Source organism: Colias croceus, chromosome 15, assembly GCF_905220415.1.
Source record: "Colias croceus chromosome 15, ilColCroc2.1".
Classification (NCBI taxonomy): domain Eukaryota; kingdom Metazoa; phylum Arthropoda; class Insecta; order Lepidoptera; family Pieridae; genus Colias; species Colias croceus.
The window spans coordinates 9,257,739-9,281,682 of NC_059551.1; the positions used below are offsets into that span (position 1 = coordinate 9,257,739).

The 23,944-nt window shown below is 32.6% G+C and overlaps 1 protein-coding gene and 1 non-coding gene across 2 annotated transcripts; one reads left to right on the top strand and one right to left on the bottom strand.

Moving 5' to 3' along the window:
* Positions 1–7,347: 7,347 nt before the first annotated feature.
* Trnal-uaa lies at positions 7,348–7,431 on the top strand. Its single transcript has one exon. It is a non-coding gene; the product is annotated as a tRNA-Leu (tRNA).
* A 1,785-nt stretch (positions 7,432–9,216) lies between these two features.
* LOC123698137 lies at positions 9,217–12,043 on the bottom strand. The gene is made up of 3 exons (XM_045644732.1): positions 11,732–12,043; positions 10,233–10,406; positions 9,217–9,433 (listed from the first exon to the last, which is right to left on the bottom strand). Exons 1-3 carry the CDS (start codon positions 11,775–11,777, stop codon positions 9,231–9,233), a joined length of 423 nt encoding a protein of 140 aa, XP_045500688.1. The 5' UTR covers positions 11,778–12,043; the 3' UTR covers positions 9,217–9,230.
* Positions 12,044–23,944: the final 11,901 nt, after the last annotated feature.

The following is a 23,944-nucleotide window of genomic DNA, read 5'->3' on the forward strand; positions in this document are numbered from 1 at the left end:
CGATTAATTATTGTGAAATAGATTTAACTAAAAATGGGAGACACTTAATTTGTTCATTTATATTATAGGTAGGTACTTAAATAAATAAATTAACTATTTTTTTTATGTATGTCCTAAGTCTTATTACCTATAATATATTTCGTAAAATCAGTACATCACTATAAAACAAAGTCGCTTTCTCTGTCCCTATGTCTCTTTGTATGCTTATTTTAAACTAAGTACGCAACGGATTTTGATGCGGTTTTTTTTAATAGATAGAGTGATTCAAGAGGAAGGTTTTAGTATATATAATTTATTAGGTTTTAGACAAAGAGGGCGAAGCCGCGGGCGGTAAGCTAGTAGGTATTATAATATAATTATAGTCATGGTGCAGTATAAGTTTTTCACAAGGTATATCGTATAAGGTACCAGGTACCTGCACATTTCTTCTACTTCATTCATTGTTTGTTTTTTTTTTTACCTGTCTCTATGCGTACTTACTACCTGATAAATCAAGTTGGGACGCTTATGGCCACCAGTTTCTTAACACAAACCTTATTTTTTTTTCATGAAATTGCAGAACTGGCAGTGGCAGCGAAAGTCCAGACCTATTCATACGCCAGAAATGCCATGTGTACACCATTTAATATTATCTGAGGCAAGGTGTATTCATTATTAACGTAGTAATGGTTAACTCATTCAATTACATACTTAAATTGACAATTCGATTAGATGAAATAAAAAGAGCATCATATGCAATAACTTTAAAACGGTTTAACAATTTGATGGCTATTTATTTGATATCTAATTAGTGATAAGTGAGAAATACCTATAAAAATCTTAGCAAACTAATGATTTCATAAATAATCCTATAAAATAGAAATGTATATGGAAAATATAACATTACTAGCTGTCCCGGGAATCATTTAGGGGTATGAAAAATAGATGTTCCGATTCTCCGAACTACCCGATTCAGCCGTTTTGGAGGAGTATGGTAACTAACATTATGACAGGGGAATTGTATATGACATATTAGATTAATTCATATAACTATAAGAATGACAAATATATCATCTTAAGATTGAAATAATTGATAATTGTCTTCTATCGATAGAGCCCTTGATAGAGCCGATAAAAACGATTATATTATTGGAATTCTAATCATATCTTTCAGTTGATTTAGATATATATGTATTGTTTATTTTATTTTATTATTTCTACTCATTAAGATTGAAGATAACATATCAGTATTTGCATTTATGTAAATAATAGCTTTAAGTCTTCGTCCGTGTAGCCAAAGAAAGTTCCCATGGAAATTACATAAAAATATGTATATTATATTTCCGTGGTAAAAAGAGCATAAGAAAAAGAGTAAAAGTCATACCATTAAATCGCAATGGGTACTTTTTTCTTATATTCTAATCTATATCGTTACTATTTTATCTAGGTATACATAATACATACCTACCTAGTTAGGCAAGGGCTTGAGACGCAGATAAAAAATGTCGTTTTAATTTATTAAACAGATGTTTTGTTGAATTTATATTTTTTGGTTTTTATGGCATTCAAATGCTTTATAAATATAAATTTATAAAGAATAGAAAAAATTCGATCACGAGGCGGGACTCGAAACCGCATCCTTCGCGCCATTCCGGGGCGGATGCCTTACCAACTCAGCCACTCGTGACCCGCCTGAGCAATCGAATTTAATCTATTCCTTCAGTTTTATGTGTCTTAAGGGACACACCGCGCGCCATCTATTGAGATGATTTAACAACCATCTCAACCAATATGAAGCACTTTTCAGTGAATACAATATTGTAACGATGGAACACGACCTTTTGTTGAATTTATATTTTTTGGTTTTTATGGCATTCAAATGCTTTATAAATATAAATTTATAAATAATAGAAAAAATTCGATCACGAGGCGGGACTCGAAACCGCATCCTTCGCGCCATTCCGGGGCGGATGCCTTACCAACTCAGCCACTCGTGACCCGCCTGAGCAATCGAATTTAATCTATTCCTTCAGTTTTATGTGTCTTAAGGGACACACCGCGCGCCATCTATTGAGATGATTTATAAATTTATATTTATAAAGCATTTGAATGCCATAAAAACCAAAAAATATAAATTCAACAAAAGGTCGTGTTCCATCGTTACAATATTGTATTCACTGAAAAGTGCTTCATATTGGTTGAGATGGTTGTTAAATCATCTCAATAGATGGCGCGCGGTGTGTCCCTTAACACACATAAAACTGAAGGAATAGATTAAATTCGATTGCTCAGGCGGGTCACGAGTGGCTGAGTTGGTAAGGCATCCGCCCCGGAATGGCGCGAAGGATGCGGTTTCGAGTCCCGCCTCGTGATCGAATTTTTTCTATTCTTTATAAATTTATATTTATAAAGCATTTGAATGCCATAAAAACCAAAAAATATAAATTCAACAAAAGGTCGTGTTCCATCGTTACAATATTGTATTCACTGAAAAGTGCTTCATATTGGTTGAGATGGTTGTTAAATCATCTCAATAGATGGCGCGCGGTGTGTCCCTTAAGACACATAAAACTGAAGGAATAGATTAAATTCGATTGCTCAGGCGGGTCACGAGTGGCTGAGTTGGTAAGGCATCCGCCCCGGAATGGCGCGAAGGATGCGGTTTCGAGTCCCGCCTCGTGATCGAATTTTTTCTATTCTTTATAAATTTATATTTATAAAGCATTTGAATGCCATAAAAACCAAAAAATATAAATTCAACAAAAGGTCGTGTTCCATCGTTACAATATTGTATTCACTGAAAAGTGCTTCATATTGGTTGAGATGGTTGTTAAATCATCTCAATAGATGGCGCGCGGTGTGTCCCTTAAGACACATAAAACTGAAGGAATAGATTAAATTCGATTGCTCAGGCGGGTCACGAGTGGCTGAGTTGGTAAGGCATCCGCCCCGGAATGGCGCGAAGGATGCGGTTTCGAGTCCCGCCTCGTGATCGAATTTTTTCTATTCTTTATAAATTTATATTTATAAAGCATTTGAATGCCATAAAAACCAAAAAATATAAATTCAACAAAAGGTCGTGTTCCATCGTTACAATATTGTATTCACTGAAAAGTGCTTCATATTGGTTGAGATGGTTGTTAAATCATCTCAATAGATGGCGCGCGGTGTGTCCCTTAAGACACATAAAACTGAAGGAATAGATTAAATTCGATTGCTCAGGCGGGTCACGAGTGGCTGAGTTGGTAAGGCATCCGCCCCGGAATGGCGCGAAGGATGCGGTTTCGAGTCCCGCCTCGTGATCGAATTTTTTCTATTCTTTATAAATTTATATTTATAAAGCATTTGAATGCCATAAAAACGAAAAAATATAAATTCAACAAAAGGTCGTGTTCCATCGTTACAATATTGTATTCACTGAAAAGTGCTTCATATTGGTTGAGATGGTTGTTAAATCATCTCAATAGATGGCGCGCGGTGTGTCCCTTAAGACACATAAAACTGAAGGAATAGATTAAATTCGATTGCTCAGGCGGGTCACGAGTGGCTGAGTTGGTAAGGCATCCGCCCCGGAATGGCGCGAAGGATGCGGTTTCGAGTCCCGCCTCGTGATCGAATTTTTTCTATTCTTTATAAATTTAGATGTTTTGTTGTTTCTATTGTTTCATCTTTATAGTTTTTTTTTATTTCAATGGCTTAACATGAACTATCCAAACTTACATACTTTGAATAGGAAAAACATAGGTACAGATAATGTATGATAGTCTATACCTAAATGCCTGTATTCCAATATATTTTATCCAAACTTACATACTTTGAATAGGAAAAACATAGGTACAGATAATGTATGATAGTCTATACCTAAATGCCTGTATTCCAATATATTTGAACGACTCTATGTCACGGAATACCGAGCAGGCACCTTGGAAAGTAATCAAATTAACCTGAATCGTTAAAGGTCGAATTCTAGGCCCCGGTCATATTCTTTAACTAGCTAGGTATTTCTAGAATATACTAGTTTGATTTTAACACATTAAATAAGGAAAATAATGATACCTATATCGTTTATTTATATTGTATGTACCTAGTTAGGTTCATTACCATGCCAATGGTTAATACCACAGAATAGTTAATAGTACAGTTAATAGTTAATACCTACCTAGTTTATTTTTATTATTTTACCTATCTAAGAAATGGTTTGTCCATCAATGCAACAATTATTTCATATACCTACCAATTCAACCAAAACATACCTACTTAGGTAGTTACCTACCTACTTACATAAAAATCAAAATTATCTGCAAATCAAACTTTAAAACCTAACTTGACCCAACAACCAAACAGAAGAGATTTTTACATTATACAAGCATGGTGTTTGTACATAAAAATACAACATAGCATGTAGAATGCTATTAATTTTTATAGGATCAATAACACTATTGACCTTGGGCCTTCCAAGAACCAACAGTTACCCGAGTCGACGTCATTTTAGCAGCTGAGTCATCGCAAAATGTTATGCAATGATGACGTACCAATATAACGATAAAAGCCACAACACGCTTTATGGTAACTAGGTTTCCGCCCGCGGCCTCGCCCGCGCAGTCAAAAAAAAAACCCGCATAGTTCCCGTTCCAGTGGGATTTCCGGGGTTGCGTCATTTTCCCGGGATAAAAAGTAGCCTATGTCCTTTCTCGGGTATCAAAATATCTCCATACCAAATTTCATGAAAATTGGTTCAGTAGGTTAGGCGTGATTGAGTAACAGACAGACAGAGTTCGCATTTATAATATTAGTAAGGATTGTGTTAATTTTCTCGGAAACATTAGTTACACAGAAAGTAAACGTGACACATTCGTCACGTGTTATTTGGCTAATAATTGTTTGCAACGTGACAAAGATTTAGCGTGTTGCGTGACACGCGAAGTTCCATAACAAGTATAAATGGATAAATTAATTTATTTGGACATTACTAATTCTAAAAAGATTTTGAAGAATGTTTTATTTTTTATCAAACATTACTTTACTAAGAGTCATCTCAAGATAGGTACGTACCTACTTAGCGCTTAAATTGACTGAAAGTACATTTAAAAAACGTCAATTTTTTTTAAATCGAACATTCTGGAAAAATAACAGCAGTTTGGGGACCCAAAAACTAACCCATTTATTTCTTTATTATCTTAGTAGGTTACATAATATTATTTTGCCATGGTTTTGGACTACGTAGGTAGATAAGGGAAAAGTTTTTTGTTATCTTTCAGAATTCAGGTAGATTGTTGACCCTTGGACATTGTCAGTTGCAGGTATATTAGAAGACTAGCTTTCCGCCCGCGGCTTCGCCCGCGTTTTCAAAGAAAAACCCGCATAGTTCCCGTTCCCGTGGGATTTCAGGGATAAAACCTAGCCTATGTTACTCGTGGATAATGTAGCTTTCGAATGGTGAAAGAATTTTTCAAATCTGCCAAGTAGTTTCGGAGCCTATTCAATTCATACAAACAAACAAACAAAAAATCAAACCTTTCCTCTTTATAATATTTGTATAGATATGCAATAAACTAGGTAAATAAATATACCTGCTATAATTAACTAGTAAATTGTGCTTTATCTTGAAATACTTAATTTCGCTAAATCGTTTTAGGATTTGTTTGTAGAGCACGTAATCAAAATATATTGAATACAAACAAGAAAGATGTATTACACATTGAAAACGTATTACTATGAACAGGAACTCTACATTATTTAAGACTAGAAAAAATTTCAATCAGACGCAAAATATATCAAACGCACACATTTCTGGACTTTTCGTTTTATATTCATTTTCTTCTTCAAAATATTTTTATTTCGTCGTTTGTTTATATCCGTGCTGATTCACATTCCAAATCCATTGATACTTGTGTGTAAGTGTGCGTAGGTATGTGCAGTGTGTATTTGCGTGTATGTTATTTTCATTTATGTTTACATATCACTTTCGAATGTGTGAGTACACCATTACAGCAGGTAAGATATTTTAGACTTTAATCCAAAGAGTTAAAGTTTGAAATTGTGATCCTCGATGTGGATGTTTGTACATTCTAGATTCTAGAATAAGCCAATGGAAATTTTTCCCGTAGCTACCTACCTACATTGTTTACATAGATTAAAATATTGCGCAGTTGTTAATTTCTATCAACGTTACAATATTATGTTGGCTGTTGATAAGATAGCGTGACACAAAACATAATCACAGACATAATGCATAACAGTATGTATTGCGTACAGTGTATATTATGTGTATTTCACGCAAATACTACTGAACCGATTACAATGAAATTTAGCACACAAATAGAGGGAACTTGGATTAACACATAGGTTTTACTTTTATCGCGGAAATCCCACGGGAACGGGAATTATGCAGGTCTTTCTTTGAGAACAAGGGCGAAGCTGATACAAGTATTGTAAAATTATGTACTTACTTATGCCATCATAATGATACATGTTTAGGTAAACATATTATGTAATATGAATAAAATATATTTTAAGTATATCTGTGTGATTTGTATGCGCTTACTTTATTTATTTATTTATTTATTTATTAGACACACCAATAATGACTCAATTAATACAATTTACAGAAGTACATTAATCATTATTTCCTAAACTGAATTGGCCATAAAGCAGGCGTGTACAACAATTATAAAAAAACAGGTCTTAAAATTTTTCAGTTTTAAGTCTAAAAATACATAGTTAATCAAATTTATCATCCATCGAGAAAAAAAAATAAGTACATAGTTATAAAAACATAAAATTCATTACACAATTAAAAATTTATCAAGAATACATAAAATGAATACTACAATAATAACATGAATAAAATTTTTGAAATTTTATACATCCATGAAATAAAAAAATAAATATGTAAAATTCAATTAAAACATGGCTAAAACACATAAATTATAAAATAAAAACACATAAAAGAAAAAATGTCAATTACGTCAAAAATCCATCAAAAATCCAAAAATCCAAAACAGTCACTGAATAACCTTTACTATTTTATTTTTAAAACTATAAAAACTATAAAAATTATCGTGAAAGATGTCAATGCCAACGTTATTACTATGTTGTAAGCTATTTCTTTTATTGGTAACACTATTGTACGTTTTCATTAACCTATTAAATGGACTATTCTTTTTTAAATTGGTACGGGATAGACTTGGGCAGAAAGTACTAGAAACACCGTAACGTGGAATAGAGCGCAATGCTTACTTGTGCAATGTGTCTAGTTGGGGCGAGTAACTAGTCATTAGATAGAAAAAAAATATGTATTACAATAATTTACAGTGTGTAGGTGATTACTGATTAGAATATTATCAATAATTTTGCCATTCTTGTCAAGTCAGGTTGGCCGAGTGGTCTAAGGCGCCAGATTTAAGCTCTGGTTCCCGAGAGGGAGCGTGGGTTCGAACCCCACACCTGACAAACGGTGGTATTTTTTTTTCTTTTTATTTAGTAACAGAAAATTTTACTTTATAGTAGATTAATAAATTTAAGTGTCATTGATCATAACAGCTAAATATTCTTAAATTTTAAATGAAAATTACAATTATAATTAAATGTGAAATTGCATATTTTACAAAACAAAATAATAAATATGTATGTACGGCTTAGGTACATACAACTCAATAATCAATGTAAATCTATATATTCCTAAGAGATCACGAATAAACGTATTATTTTTGCGGCCTTATAATATAGGACCAGATGCTAGGCACCAGCCTTCAAATAAAAAAAGAAACATCATAATCGGTCCACTCAGTCAAAAGTTATGAACTTCTGAGGTAACTAACACAAATAAAATATTATAGTCGAATTGAGAATCTTTTTCGGTTTTATGTCCTTTTCGAAAAGCAATAATTAAGTATTTAAGTTCAAGTAGGCATATATAGGTATGACTATTATGACCGTATGACCATAAGATTTTGACCATAATATTATTAAAAAGTTTATAACTAGGTACTATATAAAATTTAATAGTAATATTTCTAAATAATAATTACATACGTAGGTACTAGAACTCACTAGAATAGCTTTTATTTTTTCTACTAAACATAAAAAATGTATATTCAAATGGACATCTATGAAATATTTCGCGAACTAACGCATTAAAATGGTTGTAAAAATATGTAATAGATGGCGCGGTTATAAAACATGTAAGTTTCACCAAAATTAAATTCATGAAATTTTTACTTATTATTTTTTTTTAATGTTAACCTTGCTTCTTGTAAATCAATACATCAAAAAGAAAATTAAACAGATAGAATAATTATGATACATCGGCTAGACTGTGAAATATCTTTAAGTTAAGAGTACACCATTAATTATTCTTACTGTGTAAAAAAATATACTGTGTAACTAGAAGTCATACTAGCATAATTAAAATATTACAATACATTGTACAGTAGCGAGTAGGATTACAAAGAGATCATTCACCATAACAATTCTTTTGTCAAAAGTATATACTTTTGGTCAACACAATGAAATGGTCACGGCTACTAACTCATGTTAACGATTTCACTAAAACCACCATTAGATACTGATACAAAAGGATACCCTACTTTATTGATATACATAATACAAGTCTCTATACATAAAACTAGGCGCTATAGTCGACCTTATTAATATTATGTATTTTAGAACATACCAACTTTCTATAGTCAAAATTATCTATGACAAGTAAGTATATAATATTTTTCTATTTATACCTAAAATTGCCTACGCTTGGACTTTCGCTAGATTGCAGTTCAATCAAGAGACAAGAGGTAACAATACAAAGTATAAATTACACTAATTACAGTAATAAGAGATCTATCGCAAACATATTATCATATGTGATTAACCTAGCTAATTATTTAATTAAAAGATGTTAAACATTCTTGTCAATCCATCCATCTTAATCTACGAAAGCCCTTTACAAAGGCCGTGACTTGTTAAGACAGCAATTAAAATAATTATCTTGTTAGGATGTTTACAGATAAATAGTAAATAATTATATTCTCAAGCGACTGGTCCCGTCGCGGCGTCATCTGATTGCAACGGAAAAGTACGTTATAATATTTTAGTACTTATTAAAAAATATGATAAATATATAAGGCTATAGTTAGAAAAGGCTTTGATTCACAAAGAAAGCCTAAATAACCTTAATCTATAGTCTAAAAGAGTATAAAGATACATTTACATAACACACTAAAAAATAAAACCACAAAATCCAAAAAAACATTTTATTGCGCGAACATAACAAGCAGACTTATAGGCAAAACCGTCGCAGCGCTGAGAGCCAGCGCTGAGTTACAGTCGTCCGTGAAGCACTGGCAGACAGTCTCGAGGTGGTCCTCGTTGTCAGCCTTGTAACAGTCGCGGTGATGCTTCACCCAGCCGCAGCCGCGAGTTACCCGGACCTCCGCGTCGTGGCCTTTGTGAAGAACTGGGGAAAAACAATATTTTCTTTAATTGTCCTTACCAATAAGCACACTAGAGGGTAGAGAAATAGGCCTAACAGCTTCCAAAGAGCTTCCTGCAAAGACTGGAACAATAATTTGGTGCTGAGTCCTGAAACTTGTATTGAAATATGGGTTGGTAACCTTTAGTAGGTAAATAGTATCTACTGTTCAAAGCATTTATTATGCTTTAAGAGTAATTAAAATGTAAAATTGACATAATTCGTAATTTTATAAGAGCAGCTATACTGGTCTTCTGTTCTCTATAAAAAAATGCTTTTCTAGCCGATAGTAAATATTAATCCCACCAAAAACATAAATGTAAAAATTGGAGCCGAGTTCAATCGTTGACTTAATTTGCCAAAAAAAGAAATGAGATCTAAATGTGTGCCAAGTTCTGCAGACAGTCCAGAAATTTACTTACAAAGATGTATCAAGTTCTTAGGTTGACTGAAAACTCAATTGTTTTATTTTCCCTTAGAGAACAATGTTTATTCCAAAATATAACTTTTTTAATTTGAATAATATAATTATTTTCACAAAGCAAACAACTAATGACCTATTGAACCCCATAATTTGATGAGGCTAGTTTTACATACTGTTTATATTTTGTGAGGTTCTAAATGGTGGCTCGAAATGGTTCGTGTAAATATACACACGGCTGCTGCTCGCCAGTTCTCTTCGCTTGAACGAAGTAGAAGTATTCTACGTAATACGTTATATGAAAATAGCGCTTAAAGAGTTCTACTTGAGTCGTCTAATAAAATATTTTAGTTTAAAACTCACTAGTCTGTATAATTTTCCGGCAGAACATTTTGTCGTTCTGCTGTCCGGCCATGATCTTCCGTTCACAGTTGGTGGTCTTCAGGTATTTTTGTACGCTCTCCACGTCGTATATCGTGGGGTCGAGACACATGGAATTGTTGGCGCTGTTGCAGTCGTAGCATCTTATTGCTGAGCCTGGGAAATTATTATCGGTACATTAAATTTATATAGCCTTCACAATTTTAGATACCTACGCTACTAAGCTAGAAAGTACCTATATGTTTGGTATACATCTGCATACAAAACATATCAATTCTAGCTTAGTAAGTACATTAGTTTCGAGGTTGCCTGGTAGAGATCACTTTATAGTAATAAGGCCACCTTTTGTGTTATATTTAATGTCATATTGTTACGTTAATGTATTTGCATTCATTCACAATAAAGTGTTTAATATAATATAAAACAATACATTTATATTGCATGCAGGTCATATCGTAGATTTGCTCACTTCATCAAATGCTCGAGTTTCTAGTTCATAAAAAAAGCTGGCTCTGTTCAGTAGGTACCTATTTTAATAGATAAATGAAGCACTATTCGGAAAATATAGCTCTTATACTTCTTTCAAAAACTTTCGCCTTTCCAACCTGAACCTAAACGGCTGAAGGGTTTCATAGAATTTTTGTATTCAATGTTGTTTTGGAAATTATCAAATTGCAATGAATGGGTTAATTTGATAATCCTTTTATCCCTCTCTTAGCAGAATCATTTAGTTTCAGTCGATTGGTAGATATAAATTATTTTAATGTAAATTGATTATTATTTGATTAAATCGTACGTTTTTGGCAAAAATGATTTAAATAATTATATTTTCAGCGCCCTGTAATAAGTATTTACCGAAGATTAAAAATGTACCTTAAATAATATTTAAATATTGTTATCTTATGAAAGTACTAGCTTCCGCCCGCGACTCCGTCCGCGCGGATGTCGGTCTTCGCGTGGATGGTTTATTTCTCCATTTTGAGTAACTCTGACAATGACATCAGCTTATAAATATCTATTGGACCCAAATACGGCTAGGCCTATAATAATACGCAACGTGTGTTCGCGGTTCTAGAGAACAACGTCTATGGATAAAACTGAAAAATTAAGATTAATTTTTTTCTACGTATTTTTTTAGGATAAAAAGGCTATTTTACGCCCAGGATAATAAAGTATAATTATAACAAGTTTCATCGAAATTGAACCGTTAGTTTTCACGTGATGCCTTCACATACAGACAGACAGACAGACAGACAGACAGACAGACAGACAGACAAAAATTTTTTTTATCACATATTTGGGTTTGGTATCGATCCAGTAACACCCCCTGGTATTTATTTTTTCAATATTTTCAATGTACAGAATTACCTTACCCTTCTACAGATTTATTATATGTATAGATTAATAATTAAGGTGTGTATGTAATGGTCGCAAGCATGAATTAATAAAATAAAATAAAATGAAGCCTCAAATTAACTCACCTACTTCAACTACCACAAAAAAACACACCACAGATAAAACGAACATTTTTGAAAATTGGCGGGAAAATTTATGCGTCAACTTGACCTTTTTACTGTCACTGGTCAGATGGTCACCAACAACTGAACCACAAGTGGACCCGCTCGGAGGTTCGAATAAAGCTATTAGAAGTGACAATAAACATCCTTATTCTGTAAATTTATAAAGCTTTACAATGAAAGTCGGTCAAACTGAGTCGGCTGCACATAACCAAGCTATGCTATTTTACACCTTTTTTATATTTATGCAAATTATCAACGAGACGATCTAAAAGACGATCCAATAGGAACTAATTTAAAATTAAACCAATGTCAAGAAATAATCTCAATGTTAATTCAATTAATTATTTATTTATGATGCACTATGACCTAATATATCTTACATCAGCATTCATACTTATATTGTTATTTAACTTGATGTCAATATATTATTATGGTTATCCAAGTGGTTATCTCTTGATACGGCAAAATTCGATCATATTGGCCATTGTGGAAAATTTCGAACAAATTTCAAATCTTTGACAAATTTTTATTTACAACTCTACATAAATAGGTTTATTTATAACTCTACATAATGAGGTTTTATTATTTAGTTCTGATTGTTCACATCGATGAATTGTAATATTTTATTAAATTACCAATGGCAACAACATCAATAAGTATTTTCTGGTATTCAAACATACGATTAAAGAGCCGAGATTCTACAGTGCTATAATATTATGATGTAATCACTACATTAAGTACCTATAAAACAAAGTCGCTTTCTCTGTCCCTATGTCCTGTGCTATGTCCCTATACGTCCCTTTGTATGCTTAAATCTTTAAAACTACGCAACAGATTTTGATGCGGTTTTTTTAATAGATAGAGTGATTCAGGAGAAAGGTTTTAGTATATAATTTATTAGGTTTTAGACAAAGCGGGCGAAGCCGCGGGCGGTAAGCAAGTAAAGTATAAACGTCACACACTATCCGCTTGTACCTAAGGTACTAAAATTTATAGAATAAAAATATTTCAGTTACACTCCTATTTCCCAGATTTTGCCAAAACTGTACAACTGTAAGTTATATAATATAGCTTTAAGCACAGTATGGCACTAGCACTATGGGATGCGAATAACCTCACAAAACATATTAATATAATAATTAATAAGTATGACTTAAAGTACTTAAAAAACCAGAATAAGTCCTAGAACAGTTACTGTTTAATTTCAGTTTAGTTTAACAAATTACAAGTAAATTGTAAATGACACGCGATAGTTCTTTGATGTTTCTGAACGATTAAAATTTGTCTTCTAATTAAAGAATTTAAGGCTTCAGGCTTTTGATAGGCCAATTCCATTCATGCTTGATTATAAAGGGACAAACAATTAATTAGTTGAATACTGTGTAGTTACGTATAAAGTCTCATCAAAACCCATCGTAGGTAGATCACTTTTATATAGAAAATATATTTAAATATATTAATGTATATTTATATATATTTTCTATAATTATATATTTAAATATATTTTCTATATAAAAGTGATCTACCTACGATGGATTTAAATATATATTATACAACGATATTAAAACACTAAGGACAAAAAATCATTGAGGATATTTTATAAAATATGAATAATAATTTATCGGAAGAACCTTAGAAAGCTGTAATATGTTCTGTAATATCAAAAGTATGTCTTTGTCTGTATGTATTATTTTTTCGTTATGTAAAAAAAACAATATAATGCAATTTTGGTGGTGTCAGGATATGAAGGTAGGTACCGACTACGGAGGCGGGAGGATGGCTGCCAGTCACAATTTGCGAGATCAGCGGATACGGCGTCGACGGTATTACAAAATACAATTTACTTTAATAATGCTGTCTGAGAGCAAAAGGTCGGTGACTTCCACATGGGATTTATTATATAGGAATTTTGACATGTGACTTCCTGTTGATGTTCCTTATTGATGAGAATATTAACTTTCCGGTAATTTAAAAAATCGAAACTACTCAATATTGATAGCGATGCAAGCGTTCCACAGGAATTTTGAGAAACGTGTCCTCCTCCTCCAAAATTATATTAATATTAGTGTTATATTAAGAATGAATGAAATTAATATTAGTTAGATAGGTGAGTATACTAATTGTACATAAGTATCTAAATAGAGTTATTTGATAAACTCAAACTGAAAATCAGTTTATTAGCAAGAAGCAAAATGCAAAAGGGTTCTGTAAATTGGCTAAGAATTCGATGGTATTTGGGTATTTCAGATTTATTATAGAATATAATATTATGGAGTGTGTTTTATTTATTTTAACGACATCTGGCGGTATGTCATCAAATTAATTTTTTAGCATATTTTGATATTGATTATAACGCTCCCTAGTGTGCAGTGTACTTAAATGTAACAAATTTTGTTATTGTAGTTGTAATTTATGAACAAGACTTTACTGTGTACTTTTAAAATGATGCTTCAGAATTAATGAAGCTACTACAATATAATATATTCACTTCCAAATAATTATTGTACAATTTAATTTAATTACTTACATGAACTGAAGATAGACAAAAGTGCTACACTGCTGAGAATAGTGTTTCGTTTAGCGCTAGCACAGACTAATAATAATATACTACGTATACAACAGACGGTTCACTCCATACAAAAAAAGTTGCACTATGAATTTGCGCAATTAAAGCGCCAGTGGGGAAAAAACGTACTACATGTTCGATTATATCTCTTGGTCTTTTGCTTTTAACACACTAGATGGCACGTTAAACACAGACTTGAAGTTCTTTTCCTTCCAGAGCCACTAGATGGCACTAATGTAAATATATGTACACGTACCTTTTATTTTCAAGTCTGTGGCGTCAAGTGTCAATCAACATAATAATAAAAATAAATACCTACCTACTCGTATTTTTAAATAAACAAAGTAAAATGACTTATTTAGTCACAGAGTACATTATTATGACTGGTATTTAGTTCACTTTATTTACGAGATTCTGTCAAAACCAAAACGAGAAGCTTTGTTTGTTTTCGTTTTTAATTGTTGACTAATATTTAAAAAATAAGTGCTAAATATGGTTTATGGATGGACTGTGAGGTTATGTAGAATCTACAGGCAGAAAATAAGCTTTATATGGTAAACTGATATTTTCTCAGAACATAAATTTTTACAAACATGATTTTTTAATGATTGGTTTATGGATTTGTAACCCAATATAAGATTGTTTTATTACAGACTTATTGCTTACGTTCGCAATAACAAATTTGTTCAAGAGAGGAGAAGAATTAATCCATCCCAAATGTAAATAATAATACGATTCTCCACAAAAACATTGTAGACACAAGAAAGGGATTTCTACATTTGCTACTAAGAAGGATATGGGATCATGAAGGATTTCATCTGTTTTAATACCAGTAAAATGGAATGAGCGCCGTGGCCGTGACTGTGTTTGGTACATAAAGAATGACAAACATTCAACTTGAAATTATGAGTGCATTACGGGCAAGGGCACAATAAGTTGCCCTTTGACTAAGATGTACTTAATTTTAAGGAACACGAAAATGGATGGCTAGAATAGGTATAATCGCATACATAGTATTTATTTCTAGTCTGTTGTATAAATAATCAAAGACTACAAAATATAATGAACTATGTCTTTAATATTAATTCTACAGTTTACAGTGTACTGTGTAGTGTGTAATCTATTGTATGTGTGCATCTAGAATATATAGTCCTGTTGTTCTACAGTTTAAGCATAAAGCAGTTCAATACAAGCTTACAGTCGAGTCAAGTGTTTCACTAACCACCAACCATTGCATGGCAACCCTGCCAGTTTTGTAAATTGTAGTCTACCTAACCTGACTGTTGGTTTTGATTTGTATCACACAAAAAATACTATACCAAATTTCAAGAAATAAGAATTAAATATTTGATTAAATTTTACTACTATACAGGAGCTTATACATGAAACATGACCAAAGCAGGGCTTTGGAGAAAGTGTGTATGGACAAAGACCACAATACATATGGTGCGGACAACTGCATGAAAAGCATGCAGTAAGAGACATTAAATAAATAAATAAATAAAACACATTTATTGTCAAGATCACAACACGAGATACATTTATAAACAAAGGAAAAACAAAAAGAAATAAAAAGAAAAATAATTAAATAAAAATAATCTTATTCCTAAGAAGTGAGTGACCTGATAAATGGAGCCAACTCAGTATATGATGGCAATGTGATTAATACCTTACCACCACTGATTTTCAGTGACCCCAAGTGACTATTGGAGTTTCAGTCTAGAATTGTATATAATGATAATTTAACATGAGTATATTATGTGAAAGATATATTTCTATTTATATGATAGATACTAATAAATAAATACATCAGTTAAAACATGTAATATAGGTAGCTGGTAGATATAATATCAGTATGTAATTATGTATATACTTAATGTAAATAAATAAAATGTAATTATGTATATGTTACCGGAAATGTATGAAATCAAGGAATTGTATACAAATCCTAGTGGTTTAAGGACGCTGTCACAAATCTGCGTTACTCAAATTTAGGTATCTAACGTCGCCACGTGGTTCGCGGGAACATCACGCTCACGTAAACATAACGCATTCCATTTTATAGACCATCTTCATACTTGATATTATTTTTAATTTATTACGAATTTTAAAAATTCATTTTTATACTTTTATAAGTAACTAGGTAGGTACAATTATTGTGATAAGTATGTTAGTAACTAACTTTAAAAAAAGTGTGTGTTTTACAAAACCTCTAGGAATTGTATGCAATATCTAGAAGCTTTTTAAGAAATGTTTAAAATATGTACTTTTTTAAGAATTATCATACATATTATTATGTTACCGGCAATGTATTAAATCCGGCATTGTATACAATTCTTAGAAAATATGTATGTATGTTATATGTATGTTATTCCGAGTTACGGTCCGAATTAAATAAATTAGATTCGTCACATTACCTAGGAAATCTGAACTTTTCCTAAGGAGCAAACACATATTTTGCAAATGTGGATGGTTTTTGGGGAAGCTATTACCCGAGGTCAAAACTAAAATCCAAGATGGCGCCGACGAAAATTTTACATCTTTTCGTCATGGGTGTCATTTTCATGGTTTTTGGGGTAGCTATTAATCAATATGAGGTCAAAACTAAAATCCAAGATGGCTCCGACGAAAAATTTGACATTTTTTCGTCATGGGTGTCATTTTCATGGTTTTTGGGGTAGCTATTAACGAATATGAGGTCAAAACTATAATCCAAGATGGCGCTGATGAAAATTTGACTTTTTTTCGTGATGGGTGTCATTTTCATGGTTTTTGGGGTAGCTATTAACGAATATGAGGTCAAAACTAAAATCCAAGATGGCGCCGACAAAAAATTTACATCTTTTCGTCATGGGTCATGGGTGTCATTTTCATGGTTTTTGGGGTAGCTATTAAACAATATGAGGTCAAAATTAAAATCCAAGATGGCGCCGACGAAAATTTTACATGTTTTCGTCATGGGTGTCTTTTTCAAGGTTTTTGGGGTAGCTATTAACCAATATGAGGTCAGAACTAAAATCCAAGATGGCGCCAACGACGATTCCTAAACATTTATTTCAATGCTCTTTAAGATTATTTCTCTCTCTCTCTCTCGTAGTATATAAGAATTCGACTATACAGGGTGCCCCACTATCGGTATACTAAGTGTTAAGGGACTTGTAGTTTTGCAAACCCTAATCACGTAAAAATACTTAAACAACAAAATTACATAAAAAAAAATTTGCTAAATTTTTTCTGAAAATCCATGTTTTCTTCTCTAACTTCGTGCAGCCGGCATATACCGTTTCGCTAATGTGATTATTTTGTCTATGAAAACATAATTAAACGATAGCTCACGTGCGAGTGACAAAGTTGGGCGGGTTGCATTTACGGGGTGTACCGTGTACACAAAGAGTTTTATGAATTAATCTAATTGAAAAAAAAGATACACCTGGCATTTTATAAGTATTTTTTACGTACGTAGCGTATGCAAAGCTATAACCTAAACAGAGTATGAGTGAGTATGAGTATTTTAAAGAGATACATCATTTAAAGAGACACACCTAAAACCACAAAAATGACACCCATGACGAAAATATGTCAAATTTTTCGTCGGCGCCATCTTGGATTTTAGTTTTGACCTCATATTGGTTAATAGCTACCCCAAAAACCATGAAAATGACACCCATGACGAAAAGATGTAAAATTTTCGTCAGCGCCATTTTGGATTTCAGTTTTGACCTCATATTCGTTAATAGCTACCCCAAAAACCATGAAAATGACACCCATGACGAAAAGATGTAAAAGTTTCGTCGGCGCCATCTTGGATTATAATGTTGACCTCATATTCATTAATAGATACCCCAATAACCATGAAAATGACACCCATGACGAAAATATGTAAAATTTTCGTCGGCGCCATCTTGGATTTTAATTTTGACCTCATATTGTTTAATAGCTACCCCAAAAACCATGAAAATGACACCCATGACGAAAAGATGTAAATTTTTTGTCGGCGCCATCTTGGATTTTAGTTTTGACCTCATATTCGTTAATAGCTACCCCAAAAACCATGAAAATGACACCCATGACGAAAAGATGTAAAATTTTCGTCGGCGCCATTTTGGATTTAAGTTTTGTCAAATTGCTTTACCCCACCAATCCGTTCAACAACCCATAAAAAAGGGGATCTCAGTCAACGTAATTTTTAAAACATAATTTTAAATTACAAATAATTTGAATATGAAACTTATACAGTTTACTCTTACTTATAAAGTATCAAATATTTCAAATCACAAAAACGACAGTGCACACACAATAATCTTTTTCTTATTCGTTTTTATTTTTGGGACGAGGAGCGATACACCCGTCCTTCCAAGAGCGCTTCTGAGCGCGGTCTGACGAGTGACGACCCGCGAGAGCAAAATGTATGAAGAAATCAACAAGTATTTTTAATTTAGCTAATAATTGAAATAAAATTTTGATTTAGATACAAAAAAATTATCATAATCTATAAAGGACTATATATCCCTCAATAATGTATAGGTAAGAAGATAGATTAGGCTTTTACTTTTCTTAAAATGGTACCGTTTTAGACCCCATTTTTTTGCATTTTATGCGATTATTGTGCTGGGAAAATCGTATTTCAGCGACAATTTTGTATAACGTCGTACAATTTTTATAAGATGAACGTAGAGCTGAATATATTATCTTTAAATTAAGATATTACTATGTTCTCACGTGTAATTGCTTTAAGTTAAAATGGTACCGAAAAACAGCGTGTTTTTGTAAAAATCCGTAATAGCACCCTTAAGATCCGAATATAAGTCGAAATGCAACGGCGTGATAATAGAATGAGACCAATTTTATAATAAACTAGCAGTCCGCCCCGGCTAATAACAATATGTTCATATTATCTTACTAATTAACATTTCTTAAATCAACTTATATTCAATCAAATCAAATTTTCATTTGGTAAGTAATCAGTCCCCTCGTCCTGCTGACCCGTCGTGCCGTGTACATGTCGCAGTCGGATTGTATAATCCGCCGTATTACAAACAGCCGGCATTTTGTAATATGCCGAAATTCGTCTTTTTCAAAAATTCTACAAAAAGACGGTCGCGAGCCGACGGAGCCCCACGAAGTGGGGCTCCTATTTCTGTATAGTTTTAAAAAACACGAACCTAACCTAACCCACCCCCTTATCCAAACCAAAAAATTCTGATTACGAATTTTTGGCATATTACAAAATGCCGGCCGTTTGTAATTCGGCGGATTATACAATCCGATTGCGACATACATACCCCTCGTCCCGCGTACCTTCCAATATCTTAGATGTTTTACATTTCCGATTGTTAGTTAGGAAATGTATAGATTTCCTAGGAAATGTGTACTATAAAATGATTTATTTCACACATTTCCGTGCGATTTTAGGAATTACATACATTTCCTAGGAATTTTATACAATGACGGATTACATACATTTCCGTTAACATATACAATGTTTATAATAATTAAGTATAATGATAAATAGGCAGAAAATAAATGTCTATATAATGTTATGTTATATTATAACCAGTAAATAAAATAAATATTTAATTAAAGTTTATGTGTAAACTGTAATTCGATACAAATGCACTAAGGTTTAGAACAGGATTTTAAAATATGTTTCCGGTATTGGAAACGAAAATTATTAATATTTGTCAAACTGGTTAATGGTGGTGGAATGTTGTTCCAACACAGTGGCATTGTATCGAAAGCTACCCTTGAAAGCTGCTGAGTGGTGCTTGGGTATGGACAGCTGTTTACAGTTTGCAGACCTGGTTACTTCGTTCACCTACCCATAAGAAGCTACAGCAAATGTGATGCTTCCTTGTGGATTATGTATATCTACAGATCACCCATATTTGGCAATCTCGCTTCACCTAATGGCCTTGTCTGTTCAAGCCGAAATGAATTAATTACCTACTGCAAAAATTAAATAATTTAGATTACCTGGAAAGGACAAGGAAAATAAACTTTAAACAAGTGTTCGACCGATTATTACCAAGTAGGTAAATAAATTAATGACAAGACAAGGTAATCAATTAATGCTAATAATTTCCTAAAGAAAACATTTTTTTCAAAATTTTCACATAATAGGTACTTAACTAGGTACTAGACTCAAAAGTTTATGATAAGTCAATGAATGATAAATAGAATATGTTTAAGTAAAATGAAGTAGTTTATTTTACAATAAATTAATCTTATAAATTACCAACTTTCATTCTGCGGCTTCAACCGTGTGCCTTATTCAATCCCTGTTCCTACCCCTTGAATCCTATTTATGCAACAAAATTGAGATGTCCTTTTTCAACGTAGGTATGTACAATGTACATATATCGAAATTTCCGTCAAAATCGGTTCAGACGCGTGCGGGAATACCTATTTTCTCGTGGTCCCACTATTTTGTCCTACTATGACGGAGTAACTTTCGTATTTATCTACAAAACAGAAATTATTTGATTGTTTGTTTGTTTGTATTGGATAGGATCCGAAACTACTGGACTGATTTGAAAAATTCTTTCATCATTCGAAGCAAAAATTATACCTACCTGATGAACATAGGCTACTTTTTATAACGGGACAAGTGATAACTGCGTTAAAAACAACCGACTTCAAACTTGCACTTGCAAAATTTACAAATACCTACAGACAAAAATGCTCATAAAATAAAAACTACTGGGCCTATCCGAATAAAATTTTTATGGGACCAATTCGACACCATCCCGCATCGAACAAAAAAAGAATCACGTAAATCGGTTCAGAAACCTCGGAGTAATCGGTGTACATACATAAAAAAAAAATATACCGGCCGAATTGATAACCTCCTCCTTTTTTTTTGAAGTCGGTTAAAAATACTTCATTCGGGAATCGATGTCGAAATATTTAATTTTAGGCGCATAAAGAAAAAAAAACGCAAAGGATCATTCAAAACCTTTTCTACGGTTTAAATCTCAAAACTTTTTGGTTCATACTTCATATAAAGGTAATCTGATAGGATTATTTAGAAAATAAAACAAGATGACGTAGGTAGGTATTTAACTTTAGTTTCGATTTATTATCATTAATGATGATTTCTTGATATTCTTAACGTCGCGGTTGGCGCAGTTGTAAAGTAACTGCCTACTGAGCCGACGGTCCCGGGTTCGATCCCCGGTCAGGGCAAATATTTGTGTGATGTACTTGATTATTTGTTTTTGGGTCTGGGTGTTATCTATATATGTATTTATAAAATATTATATTATTTGTATACGTAGTATATTATTATTAGTCTGTGATATTATATTTATCGTCGTCTAGTACCCACAACATATGCCTTAATTGAGATTACTGTGGGACTAGGTCGATTTGTGTAATATTGTCCTTTAATATTTATTTATAATTTATATATAATTAAATGTGACTAGAAATAATATACTTACTACGGTTTAAGTATAGGTTGTATCGTAGTATATTATTATTAGTCTGTGGTTGTATATTATTTTGTAATGAGATCTTGCAATCAAATATTCACACAATCTCGCAAGTTTTCCGACAATTCATTTTTCGTATGAAAATTATCAATACACTAGGTACCTACCTAATATAGGCCGCTACAGGAACGCAGTTTGTAATAATAAATAACGGCTTTAACCCATTTACAATATTTTTATAGGTGGCAAAGGCAATGAGACTATGTATTAAAAACGTAGTATATTATTATTAGTCTGTGGTCTGTGATAATATTATTATTAGTCTGTGTTAAAAACGTGAAAAGTAACGTAAAAAGTCTGTAGTGCCATCTATTATTCGTTTAGCATCGCCAAATCGGAGGAGAATAACTTGTTTATAGTAGTTTCATGAGATGGCGTTGTTTTGAATATAAACTTTTCTGTAAAATTAGTTAAAATCGAGCGAAAATGAAATTAAATAGGTAGGTTCCATTTACAAAAGTATGTAAAAAATTATAAAAAGCAATGAAATTGCAATTAAATCTAATTTTATTTTTTGCTGGTTAAAATGATACACTTAGCGGCATCTATTGGTAGTCGGATGGCATTAATCCAGTTTTGTATGTAATGAACCAGACATGGCGCTAGTATGTGTATTCATTTTGCGCCTGCAACTATTAAACACTTTAAGTACTGTAGATTTGCGTATTCTCTTTTAACAGGCGCAATAAATTCGTTCTTGCCAATTTTGTGATTCTCGATAATGAACGAAAATGTAATTTTTCATTATGGGACTAGTAAAGTTGGTTACAAACTGACTGAGTAAACAGAATTACCGCAGTATATAACACTCATTCATTGAATCTAGGATACAAAAGATAACTAGATTATTTCGGTTCTAACACTGGGCAAGTACCTAGAAAGAGGACAAGTGCAAAGGAAACATTAATAAAGGTTAGTGATGCGTTTAATTGAATTTATACTGTTGTTGATTCCATAGTATTTTTGATCAGATGTGGTTTGTTTCAAGTTGAATCGGTATGAACGGAGAGAACAATGTCTCGAGGGACCAATTCCCAATTTCATTTCAAGTTGACTGACCCATAGCCTAACAAATACATCCGTTCTTAATTGTTAGTACGTATGTGGAGACTACGTAGGTAGGTATATGTGTTTTAATAAGACCTTTGTCGATGTTGTATAAACTATATAGAAGCTAGGATTTGAGAATTACTCTGTAGGTATAGGTACGTAATAATTTGGTACGAAATGCCACTTTATTTACACGTAGAATTTTTATTTAAGATCTAGGTACCTTTGAAGACATGTGTCTTAGGTTATGGAGCTATCATTATGCAATTCACATTCACGGTACAGTCTAAACGAGTTTTATTTTTACCTCAATAGCTTCCAATTGCTTGGGTTTACGAGGGGCACAATACTTGGATGTTCCAAAGATAGAAAACACGTGATGTTTGATTGTTATTGATAACGTAGGTCTATTGTCAAGCTGGAATATTTTTTAGGTATTTACTTACCTATGTAAAATTTTGCATAAGGACACCAATATTGACATTATCTTTACGCCTAATGTATACCTCCGTTTTTTACAATCGATTTTTTACATCTTCGGTGTAAGATGTACCTAACAAATGGTCCAGCACTAACATGATAACATCGTTATTGAAAGGTCTAAAAAGGTCGTTATTAGCAGGAAAATTTGTTTATCTATAGTTTTGCTAATAATGGACATGTTTTTTTATTTTTGTCACAAAATATTTGTAATATTGTAAATATGAAAGTATAAGGGGATAGATGGATACTAGAGCTCATGTAGCAGAATAACGCAACAGCTTCAGAAATACTTGCATTTGCGCTTGTTTTTTTCCGTGGATGTAGGAACAATGATCACTCAATTTATGAGATAACATAAATTACTTTGGTCATAGCCACACTCATTTTCATCTTATTTTAAAGTTAAATGTGTCAGGTGGCAACCCTATCTCTAGTAACGCCTCACGGAAATGTGCACTTGACACGAGATCTAGGGAGATAGGGCAGCTGATTGCAGGAAGCTGCTCCCCTCCTGTCTCCTGTTGTACCTGATTATAGGTCATCAGTAGCAGGTATGTGCACTAGCTTGCGCAACGGATCTGT

Bases quoted from the DNA above. Each gene is read 5' to 3' on its own strand.
- LOC123698137 (XM_045644732.1), bottom strand. From the start codon at position 11,777: ATGTTCGTTTTATCTGTGGTGTGTTTTTTTGTGGTAGTTGAAGTAG. The intron at 10,407-11,731 runs GTGAGTTAATTT...ATAATTTCCCAG, and splicing joins TTTTGTGGTAGTTGAAGTAG to GCTCAGCAATAAGATGCTAC. The intron at 9,434-10,232 runs GTGAGTTTTAAA...GTTTTTCCCCAG, and splicing joins CCGGAAAATTATACAGACTA to TTCTTCACAAAGGCCACGAC.